Here is a 27,923-nt window from a genome sequence, read left to right as displayed (position 1 = left end):
GGTGATACTTATTCTACCTATCTTAGAAGGATGTTAAAGATACTAAATGTGAGCATGTGAAAGTCCCTCTGAAAAACTGTACAGCTCTAAGCAAATGTGATGTGGTTTTTCTTTTTTTCTGCACATGTCCAAAAGTACTCCTTGTCCTATTTAAGTTACTACACTCATAGATGACTGCATTATATTTATACAACATGAAGCCAATATAAATAACTTTGGCCACAATGACATCTGGCAAATAATAATTTTATCCAATAAAGTCAGTCACCTCTCCAGCCCCCCACCCCAAAACATGGCCAATTCTCTGGAAGTTCCAGGCAATTAAACTCTCTAAAATAGACTCATTGCAAAGTCCCTTGGGAGAAATAAACTCATAGAACAAATTAATGCAACAGCTAGAAAATTATATCTACAAAATAATTTGCTTTCAAATTAACATAAGGCACTCTTTCTCCCACTGATAAATTCCTTTTCCACCTCCTGTGTACTTTCAATCATACCAGTTCCCCTCCTAAAATACCTTTCCTTTAATTCTCCAAGTCAAATCCTCAAAAATTTTTCAGGACCCAAAGCAAGCGCCATCTATCCCATAAAAATTCCCCACAGTGACCCTTTTCTGAAGACGTTTCAACATCTATAAAGGGAAGACAAAATGGACTCTATACACAATGCTTCTGAAGGATTCTCTATTTGTTTCTTAAAGTTCAGAATCTCCCAACAACCATGGTTCAGCTTTTCCCATTGGCTACACCTTAGAATGGTAGTCCCTGTCCTTTACACGCTGCCACGGTCACGGTGTAAAAAAGAACAGCTGCAGGCCATGCACAATTCCCACAAAAGAACACATGTGGAAGTGGTGTTTATCCAAAGTCGCCACAAATCTGCATTTTCGTAATAAAAAATTTCCAGATTGTAATGCTTTGTCAATGATTCGTAATGTATAAATCTCTCCTCGTACCTCATCCCATACAGAATGTTAGAATGTCTGTTAGGAAATTCTAAACCAAATGATGGACTTCTTGAGGACATGCACACCACATCTTTACTTTCTTTTGTGTTTCACTTGTGTAGCTCAGCTAACACTGAGCAGAGAGAAGACACCTAGTAAATGGTGCTTAACTTAGAACTAACCTCTTTTCTTTCATATTTACTAAGTCTGCCTCACAAAATAGCTATTCACCTAAATTATGGAAACAGTGACTCTCCGGTAAAACAAAACTCTTACACTACAGCTCAAGGTGACATAGATTCAAATGTTCCTTTGAAAAAATAGTTACACGTTTAAAAGTCTGACTGTATTTGATTAGTCCAAAACACAATCTAATGGTAATCCTGCTATCAGTTCTTAAAGGGATTCAGTTATATTCCGTCCAGTAGAACTGTCGTGAACACTGACTTTATTTATAACAGGAGAGTTTCCAAAGAAAAAGAAAAAGCTTCTTAGGGGGAAGTTTTCTTAGCAGGGAGAATTTCTAGTATTCATGACAGTACTCCTTTTGTTTATAAGAGCTACGTTCAGGTACATCAGCAACTTCAATGTCATTACAAATACAAATGGACCCCAAAATTTGGTCTTTAGAAGTAGTACCATCTAACAGTCATTTTCAAATTATTCCCTGGAAATTTAAAGGGCACAATGAAACACTGTCCATCAGAAATACATTGCAAGCCCCATATATAAAATTTTCTAGTACCCACATTTTTTTAAGGTTTTATTTTTAAGTAATCGCTACACCCAACGTGAGGCTCAAACTCACAACCCTGAGATCAAGAATCACATGCTCTACCAACCAGCCAGGGACCCCTCTGGTACCCACATTTTTAAAAAGCAAAAAGAAACAGGTGAAGTGAGTTTTAACAATTTATTTTATTTGGCCAACATATACACAATCCTATTTCAACGTGTAATCAATGTAAAAATTAATGAATTACTTTCCATTCTTTTTTTCACATTAAGTCTTTGAAAGCCAATGTGAATTTTATACTTCGAGAACATCTCGATTCAGACTAGCCACATTTCAAGTGTCCACCAGCCACATGTGGCTACCCAGATGAGCAGCACAGCTCTAGAAAACTCTTGAGAAGAATTAAGTGGTGGTATATGTATACACGATTTGCCTCTCCTTCATTTCCAAACCCCATCAAAATGACCAAAGACAAAAAAGACAAACCTAAGCCGGTGGCCAGGGGCAAAGTGTGGAAAACAAGTGTCAGAGTCAGAGTGTTAACAGTTGTCAGTGAAACCTTGCAAATAGTCAAGGGGAAGCTGGCTCACTCCCAACCCCCACGCAAACAGAACTGAGAGGAATCATTACCTCTATTTACCAAACAGTAAGTACGCACATTCGCCAATCTCAAATGCCGTAATAATGAAAATTGAAGAATTTGGGGCACCAAGAGAAAACATCAACCTACCTCCTCTATAGAAGAAAAAGGATCTCATGGCAATTAGTCAACACTTTGGAGCAACTCTTGACCATTCACCCCATTTTTCTCCTCCTCTACCTAAATCTAATCAACAAACAAATCTTGTTGATTCTTCCTCGTGTCCTTCCCATGGTACAAAGAGGGTGGGGCTTGTAAACCAAAGAAGTGTATTGTACTCTGTGCAGGAAAGAACCCTGCCACTCATTTGATACTCTGCATAGGCCTCTTTAAGATTCCTTGATCATGTCTCAGGGCTCTTGGAATCTCTGGAAACATGCACACGGTTACACCGCCTGGGCACTGAAATTTTCTTTGTTAGCTTCTGGGCTCTTTGATCACTACATTATCCCTTGGGAACTCAACATTCCTTCCCATGAATGGTCGCTCCAACAACGAATGTGCTGTTCTCTGCCTTCTTTAAAAACAGCTGTGATTTCTACCCCCACCCATTTTCCAATATGACTTTGACTACAACCTCCTATTCTTACAGCTGTCTTATTCCCTCCAAGCCTGACCACTGACCTTACATAATCTTCTAGTTTCTTCCTATATCAAGCCCATTCTGGCTTACTTCTTTATCTTTCAAGCCCTACAAGTCATCACTTTGATTCCCCCCCATCACTCCCTCAGTTGGAACAGCCCCCAAAACTCAGAATCAGTTGCCCATTTACCTTCTCCACTCTGAAGTTGATGAATGCTGCACAGTACTTCCACTGTACAATCGATTCTCACTATTTGCAGTACTTATGTTTCTGTAAAGTTTCTGTGACAACTGAATTAGTGAATAATGAACCATTGCTCTTAGAGGGAATACAGGATTAGGTTCCTACAAGCCTTATGGCCACAGTGCTTTCATCAATTGATTAATACTTAATATTGTCTTATGTGTGTTTCCGCTTAAAGGCACTTTAACATATATAGCTGCTTCATTAACACTGGAGTCACAGTCAACAGCACTATAACTCGTCACTGAATGAAGCTTACCCAATGCACAGATGGTCTCTATAAGCACAGCCTTCTTGCCTTAGGAACACTAGACAGCACTTCAGCCGTATGCTTTGGGGCCATTTCAAACAGCAAAATCACCAACAACAAGCACAAAGATGCAAAACAAAAACAAAAACAAACCAACTAAACAAAAACACCCCAACTTCAACACTAAATGAAGAGACTGAAAACAACAACAACACTTGTTTGCAGTAGGAGAGCTGACAGAAGGCTGTGCCGCCTGACCTCCCCTGGGAACATGCACATCCAGCGACTCTAATATTTTGCTGCTCTGTGGATGTCCCTGAATGACCATAAAAGCATCACAAGTATTGACTTTGGTGGTTATAAACAAATTTTAGTGAGTAGGAGAATACAGAAACCTGGAATCCACAAATAATGAAGATGGACTGTACTTAGTACCTGATAGGGCTTCTGTGACCATTTCCTCTGTTAAACCCTAACCTTCCTGAAAGCCGATCATGTCTCAGTCCTCCATCTTCCCAGAAACTAGCACAGTGCTTGGAATACAGAAACCACTTGCCCACGTTCACCTTTGCTTCCTATGAGAAAAACCTTTGCTTTTTCTAGTCCAAGAACAAGACTAGATAGACCCTGATTGCTGAGTGTCATTGTCTCTCACCTGCCCAGGGACACTGCTCTATCAGTTCCCCACCACCACCACCACCAACTCTTGCCTACTTTCAGCCCTTAATAATGCACTCAAAATTATCAATTTATGTAACCTTTGTTTTTTATTCTACACAATGCAGAGACATGTGGGAAATGAAACACACAGGGTCATTACTGACGGCGTACGATGACAGCTGAGGAGGCATTACCCTCTGTAAGCCTGTGGAAAGCAATGACATTCCAAAACAGAATTCCCTGCATTTAAAGTGGCCAGCTGTGAGGGGCACCTGGGTGGCTCAGTCGGTTGAGCGTCTGCCTTTGGCTCAGGTCATGATCCTGGGGTCCTGGGATCGAGTCCCACATCAGGCTCCCTGCTAAGTGGGGAGTCTGCTTCTCCCTCTGCCTCTGCCTGCTGCTCTCCCTGCTTGTGTGCTCACTTACTTGCTCTCTCTCACTCTCTCTCTCTGTCAAATAAACAAATAAAATCTTAAAAAATAAAAAATAAAGTGGCCGGCTGTAACTGGTAAAATTCCTAGTATCACAAACATACCAACATGAAAACTCCTTAAAGGTTCTCAATGCGGGGAAAAAAGCAAGAAAAACAAAAAACAAAAACAAACAAAAAACCCTAGAGTATTTGTGAACACTAAAAGAAAGAATGAAGCTACAGAGGGGGCTGGCAACAGTACTGCCTGAGAGTGTTTAGGGAGAAACCACAAATTCCCATCAGAAAAGTCCACCTTCTCATTTATTGCTGCTCCCTCCTCCACACACCCGTCCCCCGTCCCCCTCACCACTCACCATTCCATAGAGTTAGACTTTCAGAAAACCAGGAAACAAACTCTGATCATAATAACCTCGTTTTATTTTTAGAAAATCATCTGCAGGTAAAATGGAAAGACAACAAGAATAAAAAAAACTATGAGCTCAAATATGAGAATGACTTATACATATTTAGTATTTAATTCTCCATATGGAAGGATAAAAGCTAAGAAAGTGCTAAGTGAAAAAAAGAACTGAAAAATAAAGGAATCTACTAGGCTTGGAGACTAGTCATTTAACAGCCGTCTACTGAGCACTTTTGTAAGCCCTCCTGCCTCGACCTTTTGGTATACCGTTAAGTCCTATTACGTATGTTACAACGGAACAGTGTGAAACAAACCTTCAGGAACTGAACTGCTCAGGGCAGGGATGTGTCTTATTCATTCTTATAGTCTACCAATTCATTATATCTGAACTATCAAAGATGCTTTTGAATAAAGATTTATTGTATAGGGTCTACAAGTTCATTCATAATTTTAGAGTTCAGAGTACAAATCAGAAATATTATGATAAAGGGTGGTCAGAATGTCTGGCTATCCTACGAAAACCAAGTTAACCTAAAATACGGCCATTACCCTAATAAATAAGTGAACTAACTGTTCTTCATAAAAATAACATCTTTGACATCTTAACAATGGGAAAATGTCTTCCAAGTTGTAAGAGCCTACTATTTTACATAGACACATAGACACACACACACACACACACACACACACACACACACACACCAATCCTGCTCTTACAGGATTAGAAGAGGATGGCAAGAGACCACTCAAAAATCAAGAGGATAAGGAGTAGTTGCTGGAAGAAAGTACAGTTTTAAGAAGAGTAATCTGAAGTGGTTTAGACCCCGTGAATACATCACGGTCCCCTCTCGCTCTAGGAAACAGAGTGGTTCAATGAGGCACCGTTACTTCCTGGTGTGAAGAAACACACTTTTTTCTGACTTTACAAAGAAATAAAGAAACAATGACAAGGGGTGACTGAAGATCAGGAAAGATCTGGTAAGTCTGGGCAGAGGTTATAGTGCTCTCCTATCTTATTGGTAGACAATTGTAACACCATCAGAAGCACAGATAAATGCACCTAATTAACTTCCCCGTCAGAGTCATAGTAGAAATGCTCTGAAATTTTTCATAAATTTCCCTGGACACCAATCAAATCAAAGGTCACACCCAGGGGCGCCTGGGTGGCTCAGTCAGTTAAGTGATTGTCTTCGGCTTGGGTCATGATCTCGGGGTCTTGGAATTGAGCCCCTCATTGGGCTCTCTGCTTGGCGGGAGGCCTGCTTCTCCCTCTCCCCGCTGTCTCTCTGTCAAATAAATAAAATCTTTAAAAAAAAAAAAAGTCACACCCAGTAGAAGACAATATAATAAATGGTTAATTACTTACCTAGCTAACACAGCTCAGCTGCTTACTATGAGCCTAGTCTAGCAAAGTACTTTGCTCTCACTACCTCATCTAACAGGGACTTTATTTCTGTTTTTAGATATAAAAAGTGAGATGGAAAGTAATTTGCCCAAAATTGCACAGCCAGTAGGCAGAAGAAGTGGAGTTCAAACCTGACACACATACACACTCTTAACTGCTACACATCCTGCTTTGCTTTGGAAATAAAAGGCTATATAATATACTGCAAATACTGAACGTATGCACATTGGATTTATGTAGAAAGCGCTTAGAACAGTACCTGTACATAGTTTGTGCTCACTAAATTTTATTATTTTCATTATTCTATTAGGGCACATTAGATGTAGGAAGGCAGGAACAAGCTCAAGAAATGGAACTTCTCAAATTACACTGCTGTGAAAGTCCAGTCTGGAGTTAACCTTTGCTTTTTACTACTGCCCCCTTAAAAATCTGATAAAGTCTATAGCAATAAATTGTTAGTCTCCTTCTTCTAGTACTCCTAATCTTTAATGGCTTTAATCAAAAGAATCCTAGCAGCATAGCAAACCCCTTCCTCCTTCTTCCTTTTCCCCTAAGTAAGACATTATTTCCACCTGGAACACCCTACCATCAGGGGACCTGCCATGACTATGCCAGATGACTACCACCTCTCGAGTAGAAAAAAGTCCGTTACTTTCAGCAGGAAACTATTTTACTCTTACATAAGTTTTTCCTTTTACATTGTTTTTTATTCTTGACTATAAAGACAGAGCTGGCAGGGCGGGGAAAGTCAAGTGGCTTCTACGGCTACTTTATAGCCACAGGCACACCTGATTGCCAACAAAAGCTGAATGCCGGGAAATCCTGTGATTTCCAGGGAGGCTGTGACAATTATTAGGTTAAATCCAGATTGTGGTCAACATCAATCAGGTGTTCCTCATGAGCCTAGCCTGTTCTATGTGGAACCCACTTTAACCTTTTTTTTTTACTCATTTCAATTTTCACTTTAACCTTTCTTAAAGAACACAGCAACTTTTCAAGAGGCCTGTCCTTAGGTACAGCCTCTTCTCTCACAGAATGAACTACACTAAGCAACAGAGTGTTACAACTCCAAGAGCTTCCATAAAGAAACCAAGGCTAAACTATCACCTCCCTTGTCCTAAAATCACCCCCAACAAAATCTCCAAATAGGAGCGTACGGCCAGCTCAGTTGGTAGAGCACGCAACTCTTAATCTCAGGGTCATGAGTTCAAGCTCCACATTGGGTGTGGAGCCTACTTAAAAATTTTTGAAAATAAATAAAATTGTTTTAAAAAGCTTCAAATAAAAGCTTAAAAGGCCTTCACAAAAGGAAAGGAAAGCTGGTCAAAGACATGAAGCTTACCACATGAGGTAACAGAGCCTTGCCTATTCATTTATTCAAACATTTCCCAAGGGCCTATATATGTGCCAGGGGCAACCCAAAGTGAACGATACAAATATGGCCCGTTCATCCCTAGACTTAGAGTGGGAGAGTCATGCACAGGCAATTCCAGGCCAGCAGGATAGGGTGCAAAGTGCAATGATGAGGTATATGTAGTGCCCTGGAGGGCCAGCACACTATCAGCACAGACTTCCAGCTATCAGCACTTACCAAGTACCAAGCACTGTTCTAACATCACAAAAGCCAACCCATTTAAATCTCATAACCACACCAGGAGGTGGTTACTATTATTCCCAGTGTACCAGGGAGAAAACAGCAGCACGGGACAGAGCCGCTCGGTAACTTGTTCAAGATCTTACAGCTATAGGGGCACCTGGCTGGCTCGGTGGGTACAGCAGGCAACTCTTGATCTCGAGGTCGTGAGTTCAAGCCCCATATTGGGTGTGCGGATTACTTAAAAAAATAATAAAATCTTAAAAAAAAAAAAATCTTATAGCTATTAAGTGGTGGTGTCAGGACTAGAAACCCGAAGTCTGGTTCCAGAGTCCACACCCACTCCTAACCACCACACTAGGTAGGAGTCAGTAGGTTAAGATGGAAGAGAGGAAGTGAGTTCCAGGCAAAGCGATCTTTATAAAGGGAAAGCTCAAAGTTGTTTGAGGAACTGAGACAAGTTCACTTTGACTGGTGTTAAGAGGTGTGAGGGGAAGAGCAAAGAGAAATGAGACAAGGCCAGCCATGTAAAGGAGTTTGGAGTTGATTTTTAAGATGTACATATCACAGTTCGGAGCACCTCAATACCGGAAAAGGGCACAAATGTAATGAAAATAACACAAAGGTTCAGCACACAAAAGAATGCAGAATTATGATCATTAAAAATAAAAAAGATGAGGGATGCCTGGGTGGGTCAGTCAGTTAAGCATCTGCCTTTGGCTCAGGTCATGATCCCAGGGTCCTGGGATCGAGTCCCACATCGGGCTCGCTGCTCCATGGGGAGCCTGCTTCTCCCTCCGCCTGCCACTCCACTTGCTGTGCTCTCTCTCTCTCTGACAAATAAATACATAAAATCTTTAGAAAAAAGAAAAAAATAAAAAAGATGCCTTTTAGCTACAAATTTGTAGCAGCTTTTATTAAGTGCATAACAAGGGAACTTGCCATACGAGACTAAAAATTGGCTGAGGCCAATGCTTCAGGTTTGTGTTCCAGATCTGGCCCTACCCACATGGGCAACTATCTCTGTGACCCTGGCCAGTGAGCCTGTTTTCTATTCTATAAAATAAAGACAACTGCTTTTTTTTTTTTAAAGATTTTATTTATTTGACAGAGAGAGACACAGCGAGAGAGGGAACACAAGCAGGGGGAGTGGGAGAAGGAGAAGCAGGCTTCCAGTGGAGCAGGGAGCCCGATGCGGGGCTCGATCCCAGGACCCTGGGATCATGACCTGAGCCGAAGGCAGACGCTTAATGACTGAGCCACCCAGGTGCCCCAGACAACTGCTTTGGTAAATAAAACCCACGTAAATGTGAACTAATACAGTTAAGCCCAACTTAGTAATTACCCTTTCTCTGAAATACTGATCTTTAATACACAGCAGCACAGGTAACCATTATGCATCTTTCCCCCACAATTTTTAGACCAGAAAATCATGGGGGAAATTGGGTTAGGATGACTAACTTTGGCATTCTAAACCTACAGCATGGCTTCTTTCTGCTTTGAAACCATCACCACTACATTGCATGGGCTAAACAGATCTTTGCCTTTTCCTAGAAAAAGAAACAATTCAATTAAGAGGATCTCCGGCTAATCCCATTCACGGGGGGCGGGGGGAGTATTCCTCACTTTTTCAACAACATCCAAGTACAAGATCCTGAAACCCCTGACGACCCCCCTCCCACACTCGGACTTCTGGGAGGGGAGAGCAGTCACCTGGAGTCACAGGTGCTTCTGTCTCAGGGGTAAGATTCAAATCAAAGACTTGGGGATTGAAAGGAACCTCAGGGCCTTGAAAAGCAACACTCAGAAAATAATCTCTCCCCCTGGTGTTTCCTCTCCCTATCCCACAAAGAAATTACCTCATCTAAGTAAATTAAAGTGGCAAATTAAAGGTATAGCATCATGAAGAAGAAATCACAAAGAATCATAAGGAGAAGGAAACCCCAGGAGATCAAAACTGCAATACCTTTGACTCTGGTTAATTTGTCACTACTTTTTTAGGAAACAGGGAGCAAGAAATCTCACAGAATAGAGGTTGCAGAGGGTGACTATCAGAACCTCTCCTCTTCCCTAAGCTGCATTCTTTGGAATATGATAAAAATCACTGTCAACTCTTATTACCATTTGAGAAGAGCCACATTTTAGGATGAAATAAATACTTTCAAGCCCTGGTTGATCCACTTACTTCAAAACTGATACCTACAAAATTCAAATAGGAGAAATGAACTTCTGATAGCCCACTGAAGTTGTAATAGTATATGATTTATGTACTAGTAAACTTAGGTTTAGGTTTTCTTTTTTTTTTAACCATGTCCATGAGAAACCAAAACAAGTATTCCTTTATTCATCTAAATCTCATTTGCCATTAACGTTTTTATTACGTGAACTGCATTAGTACACAGGTATTTGGCCACTTGTTTTTATGAGGATAAAATAGTGTGAGGCCAGTAGGATATTTATCTTGGACAGAGAACTGGATTCGGACCAGAAAGTAAAAGTAGGAATAAACAAACATTTCTCTGGAAAAAGAAGTATAAACAGAGTGGTCTTTCGGTGATAGTTGTGAAGACTGAACTTAACATAAAACTGATATGAGTGACAGAGTGGCCAGGGATAGGGCCATCTTTATAAGTGGCACTAAACATTTTCACCAGGAAAATGCCCAACTAAAGGGAACACACAGCAGATCTTTCAGGGTTCTTTGAACAAACAGATAAGTGCCAAATGAATTTTGGTTTGAGCAAAAGTCTGGTCAGGTGAGGTAAAGATGGCGGTCAAGCTATTCTTATGACAGACCAAAGCCCTAAAAAAAGTATATTCTTACTAGAATACATCATATATTTCTTGACAGTGAACCTCAGAAATCTAAACTGATCTACAGAGAAGAGTCTCTGAGGTTTAAAAAAATTACATCACCTGGTAACTGAAAAGAAATTACAAAAAGGGGGTAAACACAGTGAGAGGTATGGACAGGATAAACATACCTGCTGGTTAAATTCTGATATATAAGCACTAAGAAATGTTCTTCAAAGAGGAAAATTTATACAAAAGTTTAAAAAGGAATTCTAGATAACAATAAATTATATTTCTCTAAGAAGTGGTACTAGCTGAAAATAAACAGGTTTAAATAAACATATTTAAATATTTACTGAGTTCCTACTAATGGACTCAATGCTATGCTACGTACTACAGGGACATACATATAATGTTCCTTGCACTTAAGGTATAATCCGGTAGTGCTCGGATAATTTAAAAAAAAAACAAAAAACAGCCAGTAGACTGCTGTAAGTGCCATAAAAAAAGAAAAACACTAAGTTCAAGAGTTCAGAGGGCATGCACATTTGGGGCAATCCACAAAGACCATCAGAGGTGGCATCTGGACAGAGTTTGGAATTACAAATAGAATTTTGACAAAAGTAATTTTGGGGAAGGGAACAGAAAAAGAAAAGTCTTAAGAGCAAAATATGGATCTCCTGGGCCCTCTGGCAAAAACTGGCTTGCTATCTGCTCTGATAACCACTGCCTCATGAACAGCACTATTTGTGGAGTATCCACCTGCACCTCAAATTCAGTATGTGCAAAACCAAACGTATATACTCTCTTCTTTAATATATGTATTTTTAAGTAGGTTTCACACCCAGCGTGGAGCCCAACGTGGGCCTGAACTCAGGACCTGAGATCAAGAGCTGGTCTGAGATCAAGAGTCGGATGCTTAACCAACTGAGCCACCCAGGTGCCCCAGGAGAAATTACTTTTAAAAAGTGAGTATAGGGGCGCCTGGGTGGCTCAGCTGGTTAAGCATCTGACTCTTGATCTCAGCCCAGGTCTTGATCTCAGCATCATGAGTTCAAGCTCAGCGTTAGGCTCCATGCTGGGTGTGGAGCTTTTAAAAAAAAAATAATAATAATAAATTTCTTCTGATAGCTGTCCTATTTCCATTAATTATGCTACCATTCTCCCCGGTTACTCAGGCTCAAAACCTTGAAGTTATTTTATACATTACTACCTCTTTTAAAAGGTTTTTTTTGTTTTGTTTTTTTAGTAACCTCTACATCCAACATTAGGCTTGAACTCACAACCCTGAGATCAAGGGTTGCATGCTCTTCCAACTGAGCCAGCCAGGTGCCCCGATTATTACTACTTTTTAAAAAATTATTTATTCTCTTTGTTTACAATTCACTCTCTCTTTCATATCCCATCCAGTTTTTTCTCTAAAATATACCTCACTTACCTCCATGCATACCAGTTAGGTCACCAAGGAAACTACATTCAGAGAAAGCAATGGAAGATATATAAACCCTTAATTACTTGCTAAGCTTTGATGCCAAATCTCAGCCTCAAATCCTAGTAAGCTGGACTGGGCCAGGCTCTGGAAGTGGATAGGACCAGATGGAGAATTCCAGCTGTGAGGATTTTAGGCCACCCAGAGCCTAAACCAATGTAGGTCAGATGACCTCCTCCTCTGCCCCTAAAGGTCACACAGGACCTAATCTGATGGTGAGGAAAAACCCTTACTGGGAATCCCAGCCAGCAAGAAAAAGAAAAGAAAAAAAGAAGAGAAATTTAAATACTACTTGCCCCAATGCATAGAGCAGAGTTGGTCAAGGCCTCATATCCCAAATATTTCTAGGAAAGGAAGACAAAGGGAGTCTTCTAAACAGAGGGGTGGTACCTGACAGATTAACAATACTTTGGGATTTGTTTTGAAGGAGAGGAGAGACCCTATTATTTTCTCCTTGAGGATAACTATGTACCTCCCCAACTAAAAACATTTCTGGGGTACTGGAGACCCAGTGCCTTGCACATAAAGGTTTCTAAAATAAAGGAAAGGAGAACAGGTCTGACATTATGGCAACACTTTAATCCAAGGGAAGTTACCTACTCTGGTCTGCTGATTGGACCACACCAATTGGGACAATCAAGTGCTAATTATAACACAGTTCTGAAAAGAAGCTTCCTCTTAAACAGCTACTTAACATGCTAGTGGGTCTAGGCAAGCTCAAGAGAACTCACGTTGCTACTGCTGTGTTAAACACAATATTGACTTTTAGGGTCCAAGCTGTAAAACTCAATACTCACTGGAATAATCTAAAGAGCAGCACAGCACAGTAATCAGCTGTAAGATCAAAGTCCAACACACCCTGGACTTGAGGAAGATTGGAAGAAGGAAGACACAATGACAAACAAATTATAAAGTGTGAGTTTGCACCTACAGCAACTAGACTGCTTTTTAACAGCTTTATTGGGAACACGCAGAGGTTGCACACTTCTCTTGGCACATTATCTAAACTAGCACTCCATGCAATTATTAGGGGCAGTACTTAGCACTTCAGTAAGATAAGATTACTGCACAATTAAAAGTTTTTCCTTTTTCTAGTTTCTGAGGCAAATGCCTCTCCCTCTTCCCCTTCCCCCCTTTCCATTTGTTAAAAAAAAAAAAATCTGACTATCATGAGTAACTGAGCTAGTCCTCAAACACAAACTCCTCTCCTTGGTGTAAGTCTGGAATTTTAGGACACAGCCAAAATGGGCTCTTCACAAATGTTTGGGAAACTAATCAATACAAGAAGCAGAACTATCAGGAAACTACTTAGAGAAAAAAAGATGTCCTGAGATATAAAAAGAGATAACTGGGGGTGGGGGGAGAGATGACTAGGCCAAGCACAGAGGATTTTTAGGGCAGTGAATATACTCTGTGTGATACTGTAAGGATGGATATATGCCATTTTACATTTGCCCAAACTCACAGAATATAAAATACCAAGAGTGAACCGTAAGGTGTACTACAGACTTTGGGTGAATATAATGTGTCAACATAGGTTCATACTTGGTAAAAAATGTACCACTCTGGTAAGTGACGATGATAATGAGGGGGCTATGCATGTGTGGGGGCAGGGCTGTATGAGAAATCTCTGTACCTCCCCCTCAATTTTATTTAAACCTAAAACTGCTCTAAACAACTAAAGTCTTTATTGAAACAAAACAAAAAAGACAAGACAAAACAAAAAAACATAACTATATCTGTTTACCAAGTATGGATTCTGCCACGGGCTAGGAAGAAAGCCATAAAGGTGGGAACATAATGTTACTGGCTTGTGATCATATGTGACTTTTCCTCCTTGGAGATGAGAGGCCTGGGGTTGGGGACAGCAGGAAGACTAAGAAATACAGATATGTTCTGCTTGCGGATATCATATACAGTAAAACTGCACTAACTTGGATCCCAGCACCAAAATTTAGGTCAAGGTACCTGTGCTGAGCAAGCTGCTTCACCAATCCATTACTCAAAACTGTAGTGACTCGGGCGCCTGGGTGGCTCAGTTGGTTAAGCGACTGCCTTCGGCTCAGGTCATGATCCTGGAGTCCTGGGATCGAGTCCCACATCGGGCTCCCTGCTCAGCAGGGAGTCTGCTTCTCCCTCTGACCCTCCCCCGTCTCATGCTCTATCTCATTCTCTCAAATAAATAAATAAAATCTTTAAAAAAAAAAAAAAAAAAAACTGTAGTGACTCCCCAGTGCCTTCAGAGAAGGAACTCCACTTTTTGATGAAGACAAGCGACTTGCCATTTCCCTACAATCTGGAGATGGCCAAGAGGTGGGACTAAGACAGGGAAGTAGCTGGAGAAGCTGGGGGGAGAAACAGTATTCAAGTTTCTGAGAGTTACAAGAGTTACCATTTATCCCATTTATCGAATGCCTAATGGGTGCCAAGCGCTTTGCGGCACAACTGACATATATTATCTTCAGTCTTCAGAACAACCTTGAAAGAAAAGAGATTTTACATCCATTTTACAGATGAAAAAAACTCAGGGAGGTACCATGGCATACGTCGTAAGTGGGGGAGCCAGGTTTGAACGCAAGAAAAGCAGACCCGCAACAAAGTCCCTACTCTTTCCATTAACCCTTAAAGTACAGATTGAAGACCCCTCATCGACTCTTTGGGGTCACCTAAATTTAAACTTAAAATCAGGGATGCCTGGGTGGCTCAGTTGGTTAAGGTCTGCCTTCAGCTCAGGTCATGATCCCAGGGTCCTGGGATCGAGTCCCGCATCCGGCTCCTTGCTCAGCGGGGAGCTTACTTCTCCCTCTGCCTGCCGCTCCCCCTGCTTGTGCTCTCTCTCTCTGTCTGACAAATAAATAAAATCTTTAAAATAAGTAAATAAACAAACTTAAAATTAATAATGTTTTCAAGGCCCTGCACAATCTGGTCCCGGTGGATTTTGCCTCACTGGAGCATTCTTATTTCCAAAAAAAACCAGTCCATTCATTAACCCAGGAACACATCTAAGATAAAACATCTTCATCTTCTTCTCTCTGAAGATATTCTCCCATCAGATTTGACCTCCTCTGTAAAGCCTCTCCTAACCAGCTCAGACTAAAGAGCCCTACTACTTGCTTTCATCTTAATCTGACATGGATATATGGCCCTGCAGTCCATCGCTCTGTATTATCACTTGGCATCTATTGCTTGCACAATTAAAATGGGAAGCTCCCTAAAAATAATACTTAAGACTACATGTTTCCTTATGAACCCGACAGAATCTACCACAGAATCTTAATCTCAGTTATCTCAAATATTAATCTTGCAGAGTGGGGATACAGATCATATATTAGTAAAGAACTCACAGACGTGGGTTTGAATTCCCAGCATCACTAGCTAACTACTCAGTAATCCCAAGCAAGCCTCAACTTTTTCATCTATAAATTATTATAACTTTATAATCTAGAAATTAGCTAATAAAAATACTTACCCTCAAAGGAGAACGATGAGACACGGGTGAGATGATATAAGTAGAAGCAACTCAGAACAGTGCCCAGCACAAGGCAAAGTTTTATTTTTGACAAATATTAAAGGGGTCTCTTAAAATTCTTGAGAAGGAGCTATTATAGACATCTTAAAAGATTTCAAAGATGCCATTTATATACATATTATATATTATGTCTCCACTAATCAACAAGGTTCACAATACGAAAATACGTCTGTAAAACCATAAATGGCTATTTGCTTTATAAAAGAATTTGATTTTTTTCCCTAATTTTTACTTTTTGCCCACACAATTTTCTAATTGTAAAGGATAATTTTTTAATTATCCTTAAAATTTAAGGACATTTACTCACAAGCTCATTACAGCATCTCTTGTATTTTTGTTTTCCTTTTTTATTATATTACTGTTATATTACAAACCACTATGTTAATTACGTATTAATCATATAGTCAATACATTAACACAACATGAATTATATTAAAATATTTGTGACTTGATTACATTAATAAGTCATAATCATTTAACCATCATATAAAACCCCATGCAACTAACATCACAGTTTAGCCATTTTCCTGCTGTTAGACAGCTATGATGATTCTTTTTAGATTTTATCATTATAATGATAATGTCTAAAGAACATCTTCATGCACTAAAGTTATTTTGCTTTTTTAAACATGTTCACGCAGAGAACTTTTTTTTGTAAATCACTGGGGGTCAAAAAAGGACAAGCACTATTATGTCTAGGTAGCACTGCTGAATTGAATTACAAAAGAGCTTAAAACAATATGCACGGACACTGGACTAGAGAAGTGATCAACGACTACCAAAGGGAGCTAAGGTCCGGGTGTTACCACCACCCCACCATCAGCACTGTTTCTTTAGGGTACCTGAAATCATCTCCACTAAAGCAGCCACTGTTGTATGCTACTGGCAGGGGTATAAATAGGGGCAACATCTCAGAAGAGAAACGTGGCAAAAATCCCATCCCAGGTTCTCATCCTAGAAACATACTTGGCCTTATGCATAAGACCTTCTGACCAGCAGTTCACCATCTGCAACAAAAAAGCCTGGAAGCAATCTAAATATCCATCAATAGGGGACTAGTTGAAATTAGTGTGCTTGGCAGCACAGTAAAGTTACCTGGGGAGGGTTTAATAAAGACAGACACGGAGGGCCCTAACCCAGACCAAATTCAATCTGGATCTCTGAGAGAGCAGTTCGGGTATTTAAATCTCTGTAGCTGACTTCAATGTCCAGCCAGATTTAAAAACACGGGATTTCAGTAAAGTATTCACGGGGCACCTGGGTGGCTCAGTCGTTAAGCGTCTGCCTTCCGCTCAGGCCATGATCTCAGGCTCCTGGGATCAAGCCCCACATCGGGCTCCCTGCTCAGTGGGGAGCCCGCTTCTCCCTCTCCCTCTCCCCCTGCTTGCGCTCTCTCTGTGTCTCTCTCTGTCAAATAAATAAATAAAATCTTTTTAAAAAAAGTAAAGTATTCATACACACATTTATTCAACGGAATATTAGGTAATTATTAGCAAAATGCAGAACAGTATACAGGCAACTACCACTTTGTGTGAATGAAAGAGAATATTTTTTCCTTGTATTTGCATAGAGTATTTCTGGAAGGATATAAAAGAAACTGTTAAAATAATGGTAGCCTTTGGGAAGAGAGATTGGGGTGTGAACTGAGAGGTTTATATTTCAATGGATATCATTTGTGTTTTATTTTTTAATCAGGTGCATTTAAAAATTCAGAAAAATTCAAATAATTCAAATTCACTCAAAAATCCAAATAATCTTGAACAATACAAAATCATAATTTATAGACAATTTTTCAGGAACATATGGCACTAAGAAATGTACAGTATCCCACAGCAGGGGCCAGGTAGCAATGTTCGTAGAGTCTCTGTGGAGACCCACAAATACCTGGAAAGAACCAAGTGGCTACCAGGGGTCCTTCTTTGCCCTTTGGGCAGAGATGGTAGTTCTTGCTCTGCTACCTCCTTCTGCCCTAGCAACTAACTTATTCAGTGTACCATTCTAAAGCAAACAGTCACTGCCTGTTACGCTTGGTCAAAATGTTTACTCATAGTTCACTTCCTCACACACTGCAGGTCATCTTTATATGTTAGTCTGGGTTTTATGCTTCTTAAAGAACATGTCAGATTTGTAACCCATTTTTAAGTTAGTTTCTCAAATGGAAAGCAGAGATGATTCCATATCTTCTCTGAAGTACCAACTTTACGTAACATGCAAACACGGTCTCTGCAGGGTTCAGAGGACCACTATTGTTTTTATAATTAAGTGTGCTCTATCTTAAAATTTGAAAAAACCAATGAGCTAACTGCATTGTATAATGTATCTCAGGTTTACCAAGCCATACAAGAATTAAAATAAATCTAAAAAGTATAGAACAGAGTTTTACATTTATCAACACAGCTAATAAATTGAGAGGTTCACACTGTTTAAATACTTTTTCAACAGGTTACTTTCAATAGCTGTGAGATTTTATAACTGGGTCTCAGATATATTACTTAGGTGTCTTTTTTAGTTTAGTTGTGGGGGGAGGTTTTTTTTGTTGTTGTTGTTGTTTTGAAGAGGAGACAGTTCCCTTTAGAATATTTATCCTATGATTTTGATACCAGAAAATCTTTCATTATAATTAATGGAAAGAAAGAAATTGAGTTGTGTAAAATAAGATTCCTTTAAGCAATGCCACAATGCATACCAGAAACATCAAGAAAGGAAGCTCCCTATATAAAAAGCATTAATATTTCAAGAGATCAGATTCTAGAATACCAGAGAATCTTTTAAAACTCTAAAATTCATTCATCCATTCATTCATTCAACAGGTATTTATTAAATGCAACTTCCTGCCAAGCACTGCATTAAGCACTATAGACACAATGACAAGGCTAGGATTTAGAACTCTCGCATCAATGCTCTAACCATAACATGTACATTTCCTTGTTTCATTCAATTATCTTCAGATATATGCTTTGAAGTGGGAAATTTAAAAGATTTTCTTATTATTATTTCTCAATCATATTTTATAAAAGACCTTGAGGAAACGAGGATAATTAATTAAGAGCTAACTGGTAACACACATTTTTTTTCTATAACCCTAATGGTTTCAAATATAAGAAAAAAGAAAATGTCCAATCTTCTGGATATACCAGGGAGAGAGAGTTGGCAGTATGAAGTATTAATAAGGTGTTAAAGGCAGAACAGATTAGACTGGTGATTTTGTTCCTTCTTCCTAACACATCTTAAATCAACACCTGTTTAATCTCTCGAGGAACGTGCAGGTTAACATCTAACTTGTCTTCAACTTGTGAAGAAATAGAGTTGCCATGACAACTGAATGAAAAGTTTAGTAAGCAGAATTTATCCAATGAAATGCAAAAATCTGCTCAATGCCATTTAACTGATACATGCGTACTTGTAAGCAAATTCTATTTTTCTTTTCTTTTTTTTTTTTTTAAAGATTTTAGTTATTTATTTGAGAGAGAGAGAATGAGAGACAGAGAGCATGAGAGGGAGGAGGGTCAGAGGGAGAAGCAGACTCCCCGCCGAGCAGGGAGCCCGATGCGGGACTCGATCCCAGGACTCCAGGATCATGACCTGAGCCGAAGGCAGTCACCCAACCAACTGAGCCACCCAGGCGCCCCAAATTTTTCTGTTTGTCAAACTATCAAAGTAAATGTTAACCTATTCTCTGGAACATTTCATGGATAAAATATTAAACATACACACACACACACACACCTTTTTGTTAGAGTGGGCGACAAATAAATAAAAGTTGAACAATAACCGTTTGACCATTAAATCTTGGCAGGGCTGCATTTAGTATTACAGGGTCTCAAGTAGACCTAAATTAAGGAAAAGCAGACACTTGTAAGTTTATTTCTTATTATGTTAAATTGTCAAGTAAATTCATGTACATGTTTAATTTCTACTTATAGCTATCACACAATGCAACCTAGGGGATATTCAAATACATGAACTATCAATTTTTTTAGAAAAAATATTTCCATCATAAACACACAGAGTGTAGGCTGTTTACATATGCTGCATAATCATTAACTTCCAACATGCAACTAACCTTACTGGAAACTAGACTAAAGTCCTCACCAGATATGTGGGTTCTCAATCTGTCCCCCTCAGTTTTGGGGGGATAAATTTCTACTGCACCTGTGCTTACTCTCACATTGGATTGCATGAATTGGTTGTCATTTTCAATTAGGTAACAGTGGATAATCAAACACCATGATCACTCATTTACAGACGTATTATGCCAAATACAGAAGTGCTCTTGCTTATTATAAAAAAAAGTCAGATGTAGTGATAAAATCACCTTCATAAAGCAGTATACATATCTCTTCATAACACTATGCTGGGCACAAACTCTAGAGTATAATCTATAAATTAAGCAAGAGTACAGTAACTAGAAAAATATTCTAAATATATATAAATGAAAGTCATACAGTTAGAGAGGAATGTGATAATCAGGGACCCAGATTATCCATGCTAATACTAAAATCTTACGTAACACAGGAACACTCTGCTATACAACACTTACCCACAACGTTACAGTATTAATGGCGACATTTATTGCATTTCATATATTGCGTTATTTTGGCACAAAAAGAAAGCGCAATAAGGAAAAAAAAATATGTAGCATGGTGTGTGAGAAGGCACATAGTCCTTTTCAGAAGTCCATTATAAAGGCAGCTGGACAGATTCTGGCTAAACACAAGTGGGATGCCAGCCCATCTCCTTCCATCCCCATCCCACCCTCCCATTCAAGTACTGGTTACAAAAGTGCCTGTGTGGCCCTGAGAAGTGAGTCATGGATGTTCCATTTACAGATGGGGTGGAGTTGAGGGAAATCACTATTACATGCCCAGTTAGCTGGAAAAGTCCATCCTGTTTTTCCTCTTTTACATAATAATCATTTTTCACAAACCTGAGATAAAGAATACTCAGTAAGTAGGAACTCACCAAATATTTCAGCACTCGGACGCAAAAGGGAAAGACTTACTTTTACAGCCAAGGACATGACCTCATAGTGCAGGCCTAACAATTCACACTAGGCAAGGGACTTGTACAATCAGGATAAAACATTTGTTCCTTTTCGCCCACACCAAGAAAAACAGTGGCTGGAGAAATAAGCACAGTGCCAGTTCCCAAATCAGATTCACCCACCAGGAGTTCACACAGACAGCCAAAGCATTTCATGAGTGCAAAGACAATCTTTTACAACTTCCTTTGCCTAGGAAACAAAACAGCAAAGTGGCTTCCTTAAGCTGACCTCACAAGTAAACCATGAGAAACACAACCTAAAGCCACAATAACAAAAATCAATGCTCTCTTTAGATCTATACTCTGTGCATTAAAACACCACATGCCTGGCCCATCTCTCGATACCACTGACTAAGCCAAATGACAATGTATAACATGATCAATACACATTTCAGAACTCAAAATCATCATACATATCTTAGCTTTAAAAATATCTATTCCAAGCCCCTTAATTTCTCCAAGTTCTCCCAAAATTTAAAAGGTTGTGACACTTTTTCTAAACATATTTCAAATAAATCTTAATTAGATCTCTCTCGGTCACCGACTGAAGACCCACATGCAGCTCCTAACCTGTGCTCTGAGCCATGATAAAGATTACAATGGGCTCTGAAGCGTGGGGGAAGCAGTGACCCTTCCCAACTAGTAAAAATTTTGCATATGTACATTGCCGACTACTATCAATATCACCAATTAAATTGGCCTCCTAAGGCTCATAATGAACTTAGGTGTTAAGCACATTAAAATTCACAGCATATTACGTTTAATAACAGGAATTACCAGTTATTTTAATGAAGAGGAAAATTTCTATAGTTTTTATTCAAATCAGGTTTCTCCACAAATATTATCCTTACCCTGTCCACCTCCCCCTCACAGCGTAGAGTACTCCAAAGACTATTTAACATTTAAAATAATTTAGACCACAAAATCCACACAAATTCATCAGAGCAAAATCCAAAATACCAACAAAAAATAATACACAAAAGAGTAAAATTAAGGGGCGCCTGGGTGGCTCAGTCATTAAGCGTCTGCCTTCAGCTCAGGTCATGATCCCAGGGTCCTGGGATCGAGCCCCGCACTGGGCTCCCTGCTCCGTGGGAAGCCTGCTTCTCACTCTCCCTCTGCTGCTCCCCCTGCTTGTGTTCCTTCTCTCACTGTGTCTGTCAAATAAATAAGTAAGATCTTTGAAATAAATAAATAAATAAATAAATAAATAAATAAATAAATGAAGAAAATGGTTTCAACAGTGGTTAAAGTAAAAAAATATATATATATAATATATATATATTAAAAAAGAGAGTAAAATTAAATTTTCAGCCACCCTTTCATAGCCACTGGCTAGTATACAGTGCTCTCTCTCTTTCATATATGCATAATCAATCACACGCTCCTATTTTTAAAAACTAATCATGTAAGTTTGTATCTTGCTTTTACTTTTTCTATCAAGAACTCCTTTCTGTGTGTGTGTATATATATATACCTATGTGTATGTATATGTGCATGTGTGCATGTATATATGAATACACACATGCACGCGCACACACACACACACACACACACACACATAAAATAATGATTTGGCTGCCACAAAGTATCATCCATTGTGCAACGGGTATCATTTTGCTTAACAATATTTCCCCCTTCAGCTAAATAAGATTTTTTTTTCTTGATAAGAAAAATAGCATATTAATTCTGAAAAACAAATACACCACACTCCTAAAACTATTCCTGAACTCCCAGTCACCTCTATCCAGGTCTGAGTTACAGCCTGCTGGGTACCTTAGCGCTCCTCTAAAAACTTAAGGTCTCTATTTCACCACTGACAACGTCAAAGTCTAAAAAGTAAATAAACAAATAAGAACATATCACTTCAGTTCTGCCTCAAGTCTCTGAAAAATGGTTCAATTTTAATAAAGCCTCAATGTGACTAGTACTGAACTCCATGACTTAAAAGGCCCTTGGTAATACTTAAAATCATTTTGCACTGCATTAGATTCTTGTGAACAGATTCTCAAACTCATCGTATTACCTCCTTACCACCTCTGACACCCTATGACATAGGACGGCGCTGTGACTTTACAAACGACAAAACAGAGAACCAGAGAAATGAAGAGACTTGTTCAGGCCCATGTCGACATGGTGACTGAGGCAGGACTAAATCAACAGTCTCCTCAATTTGTCTTCCACGAGCTTTTAACAGAACCCACTGCATTAGCTGCAACAGTCCCTTCTTTACCTCTGCCAAAAAACTCTAATAACCCCCCACGGTGTACGGTATGTTTCAGGACAAGGAGGTATGATGTAATGAGTATGCCAATAAATCCAAAACCATAGGCAAGGAAACCTCCAGGAAGACTTTTAGAAAGTAGAAAAAAAGACATCAAAACTGCTATTTATGTCACGTGTGTCACACGTCTGATGCTACAGGCATTAAAAATGAGTGCAGTGAAACTACACTTTTTTCTCCAGAATATTCTCCCTACTTCAGAAAAATCTCATTAGAAATGGGTATGTCCTGGGAGCTGGCAGTGGGAGGGGAGAAAGCCCTTCTGTGTAATTTCCCTCTGTCCAAGGGACTAATTCATACTCCTACCCTCAGTCACAGGAAGCATAAGAACAGTGAGTTCTTAATGCTGTACTTAACGTAAAGATTTACTCTTTATCATTGTTTCAATTATCTTCTTGATATAGTTTCCAATGTGCACTTCGCGGTTTATTCATCTTGGTAAATAATCTGTTATCCTTTAGACTGCACACTCCAATGCAGGACCATGTGTCCTACCTTGATTTGTACAGGTGGAGCACAAAGCCACAAGCACATGGGCATCAGATGCTATTTGATATCGATGGTAAGTAGATTAAGTTATACTTACACTAACCCTGTAACAGAGTACTTAAATTTGTTCTAACAGAACAAGGTGGATTAGTACTAACTAGGCCATTCGGCCTTAGATATTCAGGACTGGAGGGAGGGGAAAAGGAATGGAATCTACTTCCAGCCTTTATGCAGCTAGCTACCAAGCAGCTGAAATGCTTCTACTTACTCCTCATGTCCCAGGTGGTATATAAGCTTACTCACTTCATCTAACTGATCCAAAATAAAATATTTGATTACCTATGATCCTTTCACCTCCCTGTCGCATATATATTTTAAATGAAGACTGGTCCACTAATTTAACAGAGACATTAAAAAAAAAAAAAAAACCCACCATAAGATAAAACCTCAGACTTGAGCCAGACATGCAAGTCAATGGGCATACCCTGGCTTTTTAAAAATTCCTATGTGAACATGCTGACCTCAAATCCAAGGTAACCAGGAACCCAATTTTACTTCTGACTTGAGCCACTAGACAAATCACCTCTTTTTGTTCTACTTTACCCTTCTAGAACAAAGGGTTGTTCATATATATATTTATGTATCAGCTAATTAAAAGTGAAAGTATTCTGAAGACCAGCAAAGAGAGATTACTCTCAAATTTCAAGACCATGATAGAATTTTATAACTTCAGAGTTTACACTTCACAAACACCATAATCATATATTGTGCCTAACTACTCCCAAACATGTAAAATCAATCTCTTTTGATTTCTTTTGTTTTCCTAGAAGTCTCTTTCCTCAAAGCAATGAAAGGGCTTTTGTTGAGATCCCAAACAAAATACACTAAAGAAGGAATCTTGACTGTGATGTTCTCTTTTTAGATGGAACACCAGAAAGCATGAAGATCTGAAAATGACCTATGAGATAAGCTACTTATATTGAACAAAAAAATGTCCTCTCCAATCAACTATAGTATGTGAAAACCGGAGGAGTGAGAGGGAACAGTAAAAAACCGAGGGAAGTGCCCAAGAGTAAACAGAGTAACATAGAGGGCAAAACTTGACCAAAGGCTAAACTTCAGAGAACTGGAGAGAAGTTTAAAATAACTAGTGAAAGTCCATCACAGAAAGAGAAGAGATATAAAAAGGCTTTCACAAACTCTAAAACAAACAAATATATATATGTGTGTGGGTATACATGTATGCCCATATATTATATATATATTTATAAAATATATAGAAAGTTGGATCTTATTTTTACTTAGGCTTTTCTCCAAAATATATGTTAATATATGCTACAAAACTGCTCAAAAAGTCTGATTCCTCAGGAGACTTTCATTCCCCAAATCCACAAGTTATGTGCTGTATTTAAATGCACTGAAAAATATAAATTCACGTTAGGAATACTAGATTTTTAACCTAAGGGTTTTACTTTAACTTCTCAAAATCTATTCAACTATGAAGTGGGTTCCTAAGGGCAGCTAATCCCCCTGTATAAGGCACCCACTTCCCCAAAAAGCACATGCCAGCTTCTGTCTGGTAAAACCTGGATGAAATGAAGCACAAGGGCAAGAAAAGGAAATTTTCTGGGAGACTTTTCCCAGGAGAGCTACACTGCATCTGAGTTAGACTAGGTGGAGAGAGCAGGAGGAAAGACTTGCTTGGGTACCCTTCGTTGATCTGGTGTGCACTGGCTGACTTGTCCCCACCTTCCTACGTCTTCACAGACATGTGCTAGTTCACTTCTTTCTCCATGGTGACCCCTAACAGGGCCACTGCTAAAGGGCCTCAGCAAGTGAAATGTTCAACTGACAGCTCCAATTCTCCCAATCTACCTCAAAAAACTTGAAGAAAATCCTAACGAGGTCAAGAAAGAAAAAAAAAAAAAACAGTCCTTGGCATACTTTTGTGTTCTTCATTATACACCAATGGGATGTCAGGACATTATACTGAAAATGTTCCCACAAAGTGGGAATCAATTGCCCTAATATGGCCAAGCCCTAAATATAGCCACATTTTTTTTTTGTTCAAAATACACTCAATTAAACTTGTGGATGGAGGAAATGGTGGTGGGCAACTGGGCAGAGAGCACAGGAAACAATGACAGTTAACTCCACTATCTCCACCAGCATTAAAATGGCTTTAAATGTCCTTGACAAGGGCTGCCAAAGTAAAGACACCAGTCACACACATGCCCTTTTTTCTCCAGGCTTTGTTCCCTTGATCAAGTCTGGTTTACTGGGAGGGAAGAGAAGAAATTCCACACCCTGGGTCTGAAGTAATTCTACCATTCTGAGAAGGGATGCAACATCACTAGTACTCAAAGCAGTGAAAGGAATAGGATTCCCTAATCAAATTATAAGGATCCAGTTAGTCTAAAGGAAACCTGAGACTTTAACTAGGGTAGTTTAAAGTCCTCACAATTTACCTTCCAAACAACACCGCACCCATACACACCCACACACACCTCACAAACACAAAATACTGATATTTAATATTCACATAAGCAGTGAGGAACTATGTTTTAAACGAATGGAATTCAAGAAAAGCAAAATCTAGACTATAAAACTTAATCCAAAATTTATTCAAAGTTTCACTTCAAACTTTTAAAAGGTTTATTATACTGGTTCTGGACTTGTTCAATAATAAACTATTTTTGCAAGATATTCTGGCCAAAAAACGTGTAGCACTGTGTCACAGTTGGAAGTAGATACTCAATTTAAAAATATGCTGAATAAAACTGTTAAAAGTACATAAATAAAACTTCTCAACATATGTGTGCCGAAAGGCAACATAGGACATTTTAAGTCACCTTCTAAAAGTTAGCTCTTGAAAGCAGAGTAACATTGAGATTTTAAAGACTGGATTCTGTGGTCAAACTGCTTGGGTCAAAACGCAGGCTCTACCACTTACTGCGGTGGATCTTGGGCACGCTGTTTAAGTTCTCTGTGACTTTAAGTTTCCTCATCTGTAAAATGGGAGTTGTAATAGCACCCTACCTCACAGGGTTGTTAAAGAAATAAATGAAAGAAATCAACATAAACCATTTAAGTTGGTAAACGCTCAATAAATACTAGCAATTATTATTCAAAGGTGTGTGTTCACAAGGTCGGATCGATTAAATAGATGCATGAGCGCTGTTAAATTAAAAACTCAACCATTTGATAAAAGCATCTTACTCCCCTTTTCCATACATCAGGCGGTCAACCTTCAAAATGATGTGGCAATTACATACTTTCATTCATCCGTCTGAGGGCCTGTCATATACGGCAAGGAAGAAGGAAGATGCTTTTTCGTGACTGTTGCTCCTTCCTAACTTCTAAATACTGTCACGTACACAATAGGTTGGAGCTGCCCTCAAAATGACAGCTCACGGCTTTGCAGCGCCCGCAGAGGCGCCCAGGCGGCTCTGCCGGTAAGGGGTTCACCCCAATCCACGGCGAATCTCCCATCTCCACAGCCAAGCAAGCGCACGCCGGGGAATCCCAAGGAACACAAGAGAACTCTCTGCAAGGAGGAAGGGACCCTGAGTAGCGGGGAAAGGAGGGAGGGAGGAAGGGGAGGAAGGGAGCAAAGGACCCTCCCGGCCAAGAGGTTTCGGAGCCACACTCGGATCAGGCGCGTCCACGGTGACAAGCCCGGGACCCGGTGCCGGCGATGGGCTGCGACGTCCCGAGCGGCCCACTCCCTTCTCCTTCCCTCCCCCGGCCGGCACCGAAGCCAACTCCGGTCCCGCTCCAGTCTCGCCTCCCGGCGCCCCCTCACCTAAACGCGGGTCCTTCCTTGGAAGCCCTGCCCTGGGCAGACGCCGACGCGGAGCTGCCGCCGCTGCCGCTGCCCTTTTTGTTAAAGAGCTTCTGGAGCAGGGTCGGGGCCATGATGCTGCCGCCGCCGCTGCAGCTCCGGCCGTGGCGCTCGGGGGGCCGGCAGCTCAGCGCGCAGCCGGGGGCGGCGGCCGCGGCGGCGGCGGGGCCATCGCGGCGGCGGCGGCGGCGCGGCCGCCCAGCCTTGTGGGAGCGAGGGGCCGCTGCGGCTGAGTAACTCTGCTCGGCGTCGGGGCCGCCGGAGGCCGGTCATATGACTGAGCCGGCCCGCCGCCGCCGCCTCGCGCGCTGACAGTTATCTCCTGCGGGAGGAGCCCGCAGCCCCACGGCGGCGGCGGCGGCGGCGGCGGCAGCGGCGCGGGAGGAGCGCGGCCGCCCGAGCGGCGGCCATTGGCCCGGCGGCCGCCCGCCCCGGGCTCACGTAACCCCGGCGGGAGGCGAGGCCCGGATCGGGCGGCCCTGTGCTCCCGGCACGCGGGGAGCGGAGGCGGGGCGGGCGCAGCGCTTAAAGGGGCCCGAGCGGCGGGGGCGGGCGCCG

At 40.4% G+C, this 27,923-nt stretch overlaps 1 protein-coding gene across 2 annotated transcripts in view; it reads right to left on the bottom strand.

Annotated features, from left to right (window-relative positions):
• FNIP2 (folliculin interacting protein 2) overlaps positions 1-27,813 on the bottom strand; it is a 137,848-nt gene extending 110,035 nt beyond the window's left edge. The window contains exon 1 of one of the 2 annotated variants that reach the window (XM_078069367.1): positions 27,327-27,813. In XM_078069367.1, the coding sequence (XP_077925493.1) occupies positions 27,327-27,439 (113 nt within the window). In that variant the 5' untranslated portion in view covers positions 27,440-27,813. The remainder of the gene's footprint in view (positions 1-27,326) is intronic. The other variant, XM_078069368.1, reaches the window with a different exon arrangement.
• Positions 27,814-27,923: the final 110 nt, after the last annotated feature.

This window comes from Halichoerus grypus, chromosome 3 (genome assembly GCF_964656455.1).
Source record: "Halichoerus grypus chromosome 3, mHalGry1.hap1.1, whole genome shotgun sequence".
In the NCBI taxonomy this organism is placed as follows: Eukaryota; Metazoa; Chordata; class Mammalia; order Carnivora; family Phocidae; genus Halichoerus; species Halichoerus grypus.
The sequence above is the reverse complement of the archived record's forward strand: the minus strand, read 5'-3'. Positions and strand labels throughout refer to the sequence as shown.